At 33.9% G+C, this 10,348-nt stretch overlaps 1 protein-coding gene across 1 annotated transcript; it reads right to left on the reverse strand.

Moving 5' to 3' along the window:
- Positions 1-239: 239 nt before the first annotated feature.
- Positions 240-10,252, reverse strand: nipsnap1 (nipsnap homolog 1 (C. elegans)). The gene is made up of 10 exons (XM_065250930.1): positions 10,105-10,252; positions 6,182-6,309; positions 5,769-5,814; positions 4,057-4,151; positions 2,656-2,726; positions 1,625-1,765; positions 1,504-1,535; positions 1,327-1,421; positions 1,162-1,245; positions 240-966 (listed from the first exon to the last, which is right to left on the reverse strand). The coding sequence occupies exons 1-10, from the start codon at positions 10,182-10,184 to the stop codon at positions 902-904; spliced, it is 837 nt and encodes a 278-aa protein (XP_065107002.1). The 5' UTR covers positions 10,185-10,252; the 3' UTR covers positions 240-901.
- Between the last annotated feature and the right edge of the window lie 96 nt (positions 10,253-10,348).

Here is a 10,348-nt window from a genome sequence, read left to right on the forward strand (position 1 = left end):
GGCATTCTAGTGTTTATTATAATCTAATTCAGTGGCTCGAGCCGAAGACGTCCCAGTTGTGTCACACGCCCACACGTTCTTAAAGTGACCGCAGAATTTGGGTTGAGCTCAGCTTCACCACCAACTCTTACTGCTCAAGTGGTTCATACTATTTTAGTAAGTTCTATTCATATATCTGATGACTAACAACATCGACTAATAAATATAGTACAAATTAATATGAAACTTTATACTATTAATAACTAAAAATTATAATTTAATCATACGTTAATATGTAAGGTTAGGTACACTTAAGGTTAGGGTTAATGCATGCATGCACGCACATAAAAAATAATACAAAACAGTTTTAGTGTTCCAGTACTGAACATCTGCATATTTCATTTGCATACATTTTTAAATAAATTGCTAAATTAATTTGTAAAATAAAAAAATCATGCACTCTTTTAGGCCAATGATCAAATGTAAGTAAATATGTGACAATAATGTTAACCTTTTTTCTACGGGCATACACAGATTTCTGGACCCCACTATGGAGTCAAATGAAATTCATAATAAGCAAGTAATTATATTCATATTATTCACATTCATATTAAATGTCCTCTGCTATTCAGGTAATAAATAGCATACAGTTAAACAAAATGCTTGAATTGCAGACCAGTTGAGAGGCACCAAGTTTTTTCAAAAACACCAACAGGCTTACGCGCTACGTAATACATTGTAAGGCAACAGTGATTAAAACAATGAATTATAACAAAAACTTTCCTGTAACAATTCAACAGTTTGGTCTGTTATCACAGCTTTCGGTTTAAGCTTTAACATTGGCACGTTTGCTCTTTATCGCCAGTTGAGTTCCTGGGATCTACTGGTCATGAGATTATCACAAAATAAAACTTTGTTGATTTCATTTTAATGGTGAATGCTCCATGGGAATCATAATTCTCGATTGCATTTTCTGGATAAGAGGCACTGTAAAAGAGAGAAAAAATATAATGAATGTATAGCTCTCTGATATATGTGAACAGTTCCAGTGAAATCCACAGGATGGCGCCATATACAAAGGAAAATCTCCATACTACTCATACTGAGTATTCAATATGTACATTTTCTCAATGCACAGAATACCCAGATGACTGTGTACTTTAATGTAGTATTCATTCTTACTAGTATAGTGCACATTAACGTCCCAGCCCTCTTTCAACCAAGCAGTGTTCCTGGTCTCTTGTCTGGTCTGCAGGTCTTTATAAGCTAAAACACACCAAACAAATTAAATAAAAGCTGTTTATTAGTAATATGCTACAGGTATGATCGGGATGAGGACGTACTTACCCCACAAGTGATGAACAACATACAATTCACCAATCTGTGTAAAGAAACCACCCACTGCCTCATTGTTTTCTTGTCTGTATTTGATCGCTCGAGCCCTGTGACATGAACAAAAAACTCAGATATGCATGCAACAAATTCCCATTCAGTTGCAAAAAAATCACATGCAGACAAACTTACCAGTTATTTCCCCATTCGATCATTGTACCAGGCTTGATTGAGAAAGACACAAACAGTTAACATACAAAGAAAAATGCAAATGTACCATAATTTAAAAACAAAACAATATAACGGCCTTTACTTTGAGTTGATATGATCTCAGTTCATAAATGTTGGGTCCGGATCTGGGCGTAGGCTCGTTCCAAAAGCTAAATTCAAGAAGAAGTTGGTTCCGGCGGGAGAGCAACATTTTACTCCTTTCTTTTCGAAACGCAAGATATGCCTGCACAGGTTGTATGAAAACAGATAATAGTTAGTATTTATAAATATTTATAAAAAGCTATGATTGTCTTGCATTATTATATTCCCAGCAAACACAGAACATTACCCTTACGTTTATCTTTGGGAACCAAATAATAACGTTCTGGAGACGTTCTTTTTAGGGTTTTTTGCAGCCATAAAATAACGTTCCTATAACGTTGCAGGGTGGTTATTTTTAAAGAACCTAAGAATAACTTATACAGAACGTTCTTTAATGGTTATTTTTTAAATATTTTTTTTGGAACCATAAAATAACGTTCCCATAACATTGCAGGGTGGTTATTTTTAAAATAACCTAAAAATAACTTATACAGAACGTTCTTTAATGGTTATTTTTGGAACCATAAAATAACGTTCCCATAACATTAGTTTTTGGTTTCCAGAATATTATTTTCCAAGGTTTGTATTTGGTTAGCCAGAAAAGTTTTCTTTACAGAAATAGAACGTTAGTTTAACATTCCCCTTAGAATAACGTTATTATAACGTAAGTCTAACGTTAAACTAACCTAAAAATAACGTTTCTCTAAAGTTATGAGAACGTTATTCTAATGTTATGGATATGTTAAACTAACCTAAAATAACGTTCTTTTTCTGTAAAGAAAACTTTCCTGACTAACCAAAAACAAACCTTGGAAACTAACGTTAGGGAAACGTTTTGGAAACCAAAAATTGTTAGCTGGGTTAAACACATTCACTTACAAATGAGAAAGCACTAATACTGTTCAAAAGGTATATGTCTATAATTATTGTGACAAACTAGCTAAATGTTTTCAAAAGTGTCCAGCTACTTTTGGGAGATGGATCCTGACATCTTACGTCCAAATTGTATAGAGAATGAATTGTGTTCAATACCGTACTGAGGTTGAGTTTGCGTAAAGATTCTGTTAGTGCAGGATATCCACCGGTGTATCTCCACAGATGCACTGCCACAACACAACAGCATGTGTCACTCTTGTACCATAACATATTAAAAGCACTAAAAAACATATGTGACCATGGACACCAAAACCAGTCATACGGTGTGAATAAATAAGCTTTTTATTGATAAATGGTTTGTTAGGATATAGGACAATATTTGACAGAGACAACTATTTAAAAATCTGGAAATATTGAGAAAATCAACAAAATTTGTGCTTAGCAACACATATTACTTATGATAAATGACTAATGATTTTTACTTAATATCCTAATGATTTTGGCATACAAAATTAATATTTTGACCCATACAATGCTACAAATACATCTGTGCTACTGGTTTTGTGATCCAGGGTCACATATACTGTAAACAGGCAAAGATGTATACAAAAAAAATCATTGAAGATCAAAATGGAAACATTATGTAAAAAATTTTGAACTTGTTCAGAGAGCAATCTTGTTTCATTTCAGCATCAACTTTTTAATATAGGACTACACTGTTAAAAGTGAAAGGTTGGATCAAGTTAAAATTGGTTCAAAAATACTTCAATTGGTAACACCTAAAACAATTAACTCATTACCCGCCAGCCATTTTTTTAAAAATTGCCCACCAGCATTTTTATTTTTTTATTTTAACAAAAGTTTCACAAAATGCCTTCTTTTAAAAATATATAAACATACAAATATATCAAATAAAAGAACACACTCTCTGCTTTCAAACAAACAAACAAACAAAAAAACGGGAAAAAAACTTTCATGTCTATATTTTTTTTCTCTGCTTATAAACTCTTAAATATGAGATTTTTCTTTAAAAATATTTTTTCTTAGCAAAAAGCTGAAATAATTGCATTTTTGTGAAGGAATTTAGTTAGAGATCACATTCAGAACGATTATCAAAACATACACAGAGTATAAATTTAGTAAATAACGTTTTGGCTTCAGTTTTTTCATAAATTGTCCATCTAGTGGATAATCGTGGAATTGCAGATTAACACAAAATTTTATCAGGAACATGTTTTTTTATGCAAATGTTTACTCTTAATTGACCAGATAACTCATCAATGGCGGGGAAGAGTTAAGTTGTTTCAACATATTTTTATGTGAAAAACACTTTAAGTAAAAAATTGAAGTTGAAAAAACAATTTTTAAGTTAATCCAACTTTTTTTCAGACTTTGGTTTGTTGCCCAACTTGATCACAGTTTTGGAAATCATTTAGATATTTCCTGAAACTCTAGAGACATAATATTACTGAAGCTGCTTTTACATTAAAAAAAACTTTCTTAAAAACATTTTAAAGCTGAGCTATTAAAGAGGTTTCATTTACTCTTTCATCTCACCTGCCTGATCCTGTTCTCCATACCAGGTGTTCCAGCTTCCAACTAGCTCACATGGATAATGGACATCCTGATGGAGCTCACTGTGAACCTCAGCTCTAAAATTAAACAGCAGATGAACATCAGAAAGTTATTGTTCAAATCACATAAAGATAACAAGCTCACTCAATTATAAAAGGATATGCAGTTTACTTTATGTATTTTCTGTTAAATAATGAATCTTTTTTTTTTTTAAATGTGTATTTTTTTATAAAATGGCCAATAGACTTTAGTTTTTCCTAACCATGATTTATGATTTGCTGCTTGCTGTTTGTAGTTGGAGGCAGGTTGCATTAGGGCAAATACAGTTAGTGGTAGCTCGTGAGGTGACTGCTCATCCGAGGGGCGCAAATTAAAAATATGTGTTCGGAGTGTCATGTGTGTTGCTCGTGTTTTCAAAATATGTGTTTGTTGCGTCGTGTGAACCATGTGCATCAAGTGTTTTGTCAAAATAAGTGCCTGCTGCACACACGTCAAAACTGTTTATGCTAAAAGAGACGGTCACGTTCACAAAATACACACAAGACACTCACTTAACAGTAAACTCTGATTACGCATGAGATTACAAGATTATCTGGCAAAGTGAGTGTCTCTTTTATCATAAACCCTTTTTTTTGGCAATTATTTTGACAAGACACATGATGCACATAGGTTCACTTGACGTGCAGAACACATATTTTGAAAAAAGGAACCACACACATGACGGGCTGCATACATGTTGTGACGAACGTCGCATCGAGTCAACGGCTGCCACTGCATACAGTGCTTAACAAATTTATTAGACCACAACCCAAATGTAAGGTTTGTGTCATAGATGTCCTAAACTAACAATATTGGTGATTACCAATTCATTGTTTATGTTCTTTAATGGTTAATCAACCAGTATGTGTAAGCACTTGTATTACTAATTATTGTTGTTATTCATGAATTTACTTTTTTACAAGAAAGGCATTTTTATTCCGAAATTACAGTTATTAAGTTCCTATTAGTAAAATATGTTTCAAAGGTTTAATGTTACACTTGATTCATTTCTAAATGTGCCACCTTAAATTTGGGTAAAAACTTGAATTTAATTTGACATTGAGGACGGTATGAAAAGAAAGAGTCCTCATGAAACACTTTATGATGCTGGATGGTCTTTGAGACAAATATAGCCTACAAGTGGTCTCATAAAGTTGTTAAACATGTACTTTGAACATATAGGGGAAGTTCCCAGACAGGGTTTAGATTAATCCAGGACTAGGCCTTAGTCATATTAGGACACTTAAGTAAAAATATACCTTACAAAAAACATTACTGGTGTGCATCTGGAGTCAAAACAATGGCACTTTTATATTTAGGAGGTCAGTACAAGTTGTTTTTAAATTAAGGCAGCTCAAACAGGCATTTTAGTCATGGATTAAGATAATCCCTTTCCAGAAAACCGCCCCATAGATCCCCGTAACAAAATGTTTATATCAATAATAGAAGAACAAACTTTTAACCATACATCACTAAATGAGACTGCAAATTGGTTATGACTTGTAAATAAATCGACCTAAATATTGTTGTATACCGTGTGCTGTGTATATGACCTTTAACAGGAGACAAAACACTGATAACATATCTATGTTAAAAGACACAATACAAACAAGAAACTACACAGCACAAAACTATAATAATAAAAAAAAACTTACGACAATTTGTTGTATGCATCCAAATATTCCGGCTTTACATTATGAACTAAAACAGAGAAAAAAAACCATTTGAAGATGTCAAAAAAGACAAATGGGCCGGTGATAAAATCACACATTGTTAAAAATAGACCTTGATCTACACTTTGCAGCTGGGGTAAACTTTATGCAAAAAATATCAAACACTCAAAAACCAGGCATTTTGCAAAATAACCCTCATTTTTCTAAATCCGATTTTCATTGCACAGGTGCACGTATCCTGACAACGAATGATTCTACAAATAAACCTATTTGAGTCTGATTTATTTAAGCAATTAGTACAGTTTTAGCTGATTTACCGTCAGGAAGCATGTAATAATATTTTAATAGTTTCTCTCAAGGCCTAAATGTTGAAGATTTCAGATGGATTGGCTTACACTGTATCTTGTAGAGGTTGCTGGTTTCTTTCTTGGAGAGCAGATTGGAGTGGGCATCTCTCCTGGCATCCACTTTGTGTGCAAACATGGAACCCAACCAGCCTTCATCACTTTTATTCGCAAAACCTCTGAAGATTCACAAGCAAAACTGTTTCGGCAAGTGTTCAATAAATATAAAAATGATGCAAATACACAATACGGAAGATTGGTCATTCGGGTAGAAACATATATTTTTGTATAATTATTAGGCATGTGTCATATGAACCTGTTGACCCTTAAAATGATGATTCCCCTAAAAATAAAATTGATATCATTTACTTACCCTCAGACCTGCACATATATTTTTTTTTCTATTAAACACAAAGGAATATATTTTGAGCAATGTTTGTTGTAACCAAACAGTTTAAAGCACCATTGACTTCCATACTATTTTTTTTATCCTACTATGGAAGTCCAATGGTGCTCCAAAACTGCTTTATTATAAATATCTTCCTTTAACAGAATAAAAACATGTATACAGGTTGGAAACAACTTGAAGGTGAGCAAATGACAGAATTTTCATTTTTGGACAGACTGTGTGACTTTAACTGTGAATTTATATGACTTCAGTTCAAATATAAGGGTGTGTTTTTAAAACAAAGTCATAAATGATGATAAACTACCTACTGTAAATCAATTTATGTTTGATCAAATTAAATATTTAATTGAAAACATTTACTGTGACTATGGAAGAGAGCTGCAAAAAAGCAAAAAAAAAAAAAACAAAAAAAAAAAACATAAAATTATGGAAATACAATTAATAAAATACATTACAATGTTATATACAAAACTAAATGAACCATTTTTTCTACCCAGTCAGAAAAAGGTACATTACTGTACCTTTTCTGTCACTGAGGTGTTACCCTCAATTGAAATGTTGTATAGGCAAATTTTTGGGATACAATATTATACTCCAAGGACCTACTGTGTACCTCAATCGCATCAATTTTGTACCAGTTAAATGTTAGGTGTACAAAACATTTAACTGTACCTTTAATAAATAATAGGTCCTTTAAGAATGCATTAAAATAATATGTTAAATTGTTTTTTGATATGTACATATGTATGGTCTATTTTTGCCCTTTATGGAAGGGTCATGAATAATAATATTAAGCTCTGCTCTGATTGGCTCTGCGGCTCATGTCAGTAGCTCACATTAGTAAACAGACCTTATGTTTGAGCCTGTATCAGCCGAAAATACAGATTTTGAGGAACAACTAATTGTTTAGAGATTGTTAATGGATGTATGGACCTGCAAAACGTCACAACTTTGTTTTTAGCATTTAAACAACTTTGCAATGAATGTAATGTTTGATGTTATATGTTTTATGCCTGAGGAAGATCGAGAGATCAAAACGTTGCAATAAATTATTTATTTATATTTATATTATTTATATTTTTGCAAGTGGATAGTGTGGGACCTCTCTTTTTCTATTTTTCAATTTTGGACTTTCGAGTCCTGCTCTCCTACACACCTATCGCACACAGGTGTGCAACGTTTATGTGATTGTAATTAATTTAATGCGCCATTTAAAGGGATATTTCGGCCAAAAATGATATTAAACCCATGATTTACTCACCCCCAAGCTGTCCGAGTTGCATATGTCCATCGTTTTTCAGACAAACACATTTTCGGATATTTTAGAAAATGTTTTAGATCTTTCAGTTGATTAAATGTAATGTTACGGGGTCCACGACCTTCAAGTCCAAAAAAAGTGCGTCCATCCTTCACAAATTAAATCCAAACGGCTCCAGGATGATAAACAAATGTCTTCTGAGGGTAATCCGCGCGGTGGTGTTGTAGAAATATCCATATTTAAAACTTTATTAACGAAAATAAATACCTTCCGGTAGCGCCGCCATCTTAGTCGCGTCCGCATTCAGGATGAGAGCTTACGCAGCCTACGGAGGCTACTCTGCTGCTGCTCTGTGCCCCGCCCTCCAAATTTGTCATACGTCACTAAGAAAAGTGCGTACACTACGCTAATACTCTCTCCTGAATACAGAGGAGTCTAAAGCCCTATTCAGACGGGATTAGTTTTACAGGGGGACCTCTGAGAAAATCGAGCTTCTCAGAGGTCCTCTGTGTTTTTAATCCCGTCCGAATCGGCCATGTCTGTGTTTTTCTCTGACGACCTCCGTAAGAATTCCAGAGCAATTTTACCTACTGTTTTTCGCCGAACTCAGAGGTCCTCTGAGAAATTTAATCCCATCCAGGTGCAAATGTCTGTGTTTGCCCGCAATATCTTTTGAAAACGCGGTTCATTTCGTGTTTTGGCCAACGTGATCTGCCGTAAGGTCTTACTAATACGCGTATATTGTATTTCCTGAGTCCCATACATTCAGATATGGATGTTTTTTCGCATTCGGCAAAATAAAATAATTAAATCAAGACGAGCTGAATATCAACACTGTTAAGACTGGCCACTGTAATATCATTAACGTTATAAGAAACTCTGTTCAAAGTTGTTCAACTCCGGAATGGTAATGTTAATTAATAAAGATAATAAATTGTTATTAATCATTATTTCTTCATTTCTTTGGGTTTATTATAAGCAGACAGTTATATAAAACACGTAGGCTAACGTTACTTTAGTAGGATTTGTATATTTTATTTTAATTTGTTAAATTAATAAATTACATGTTCTGTCAAAATTTTACATTTAAAGCAAAATATTAAACATTACAAACACGCGTATCCAGAGCGCGTGCTCATCTGCAACGCCCAAATGCATGAAACAGACACTCCCATCTCTGGAATAGCCTGCATCATTTTAATCCCGTCCAAATCGGTACATAAAATCACAGACGTCCTGGGGGACACGTTAAAACTCAAACGTTGTTTGGAAAACTAATCCCGTCCGAATAGTGCTTAAGATGGCGGCGCTACCAGAAGGTAGTTATTTACGTTAATAAAGTTTTAAATATGGATATTTCTACAACAACACCGCGCGGATTACCCTCAGAAGACCTTTGTTTATCATCCTGGAGCCGTTTGGATTTAATTTGTGAAGGACGGACGCACTTTTTTGGACTTGAAGGTTGTGGACCCCGTAACTTCCCATTTAATCAACTGAAAGATCTAAAACATTTTCTAAAATATCCGAAAATGTGTTTGTCTGAAAAACAATGGACATATGCAACTCGGACAGCTTGGGGGTGAGTAAATCATGGGTTTAATATTATTTTTGGCCGAACTATCCCTTTAATGTTGGGGGCGTATATCTTGACTGTGACATCACAGTCGGTGTTATGGTGAGATTTTGCGTGTCTTTTGCATGCACAAGGTTTTAAAAATGAGGAAACAAATGCGTTTGAGCCTCACGTTATGTCAATAGCATGTAAAGAGCTCTTATCATTTATCTATGCCTAGGTAAATACCGTTTTTTATTCTATGGCACCTTTAAGGTACAATAATAGGTAAAACATTGTATTATGTTAAGGTACAAAACGGAACCTTGGGAAACCACCCCAGCAACAGAAAAGGTAAAGTTTTATACCCTCTTATCTGTAAGTGTAGGCTACAGTAAAAAATAAGATTACTATAGTAAAACCGTGGTGCCCGCAAAATAACTGGTTTCACTTTAAAAAAAAAAAAGAACTCCTCATACATATCTTACTATTTAATCTAAATCTAAACTCACAGATTAGCCTACTGAATTGCCAAACTACTAGTAACTTTTTATAAATGCTGCATACCTTCATAGTAGACAGTTAATTTTATCTCGCGCAATGGCAAACACTTAATGCATCTTTCATGACCAAATATATTGAAATAATGGTTTTGCTAATAGCAATCAATACACCAAAAAACATGGTCTTTCCCCTGCAAAAAAACATGATTAATTTTGGTAAAGTTTGTGAAGAAGAAATATAAATCTTACCTGACAGTCCACACTGAACAGAGTTTTTTATATAAAAGCTTTTGTCTCCTGAGGACGTGTAGAGTTCGTGTTGCCGACATTATTCACTGCTGTTGTTTTTCTCCATGTGTTGCAACACGCGCACTTCTTTAAGTTAATGTTTGACGCGCGTGAACTGTTGGACTTTAGGTGCGTGCATGTGCGCCTTTGACTTGTGAGAGATCCATTCATTCATTCATCTATCACGATGATTAATCTGTTCATT

This window comes from Paramisgurnus dabryanus, chromosome 5 (assembly GCF_030506205.2).
Source record: "Paramisgurnus dabryanus chromosome 5, PD_genome_1.1, whole genome shotgun sequence".
Taxonomy (NCBI): Eukaryota; Metazoa; Chordata; class Actinopteri; order Cypriniformes; family Cobitidae; genus Paramisgurnus; species Paramisgurnus dabryanus.

What these genes read in the sequence shown, in the direction of transcription:
- nipsnap1 (XM_065250930.1), bottom strand. Translation starts at nt 10,184, where the DNA reads ATGTCGGCAACACGAACTCTACACGTCCTCAGGAGACAAAAGCTTTTA. An exon ending in GATGCATACAACAAATTGTC is followed by an intron (nt 4,152 to 5,768) that starts GTAAGTTTTTTT and finishes GTTTAATTTTAG; the next exon opens with AGCTGAGGTTCACAGTGAGC. An exon ending in GCAAACTCAACCTCAGTACG is followed by an intron (nt 1,766 to 2,655) that starts GTATTGAACACA and finishes CAACCTGTGCAG; the next exon opens with GCATATCTTGCGTTTCGAAA.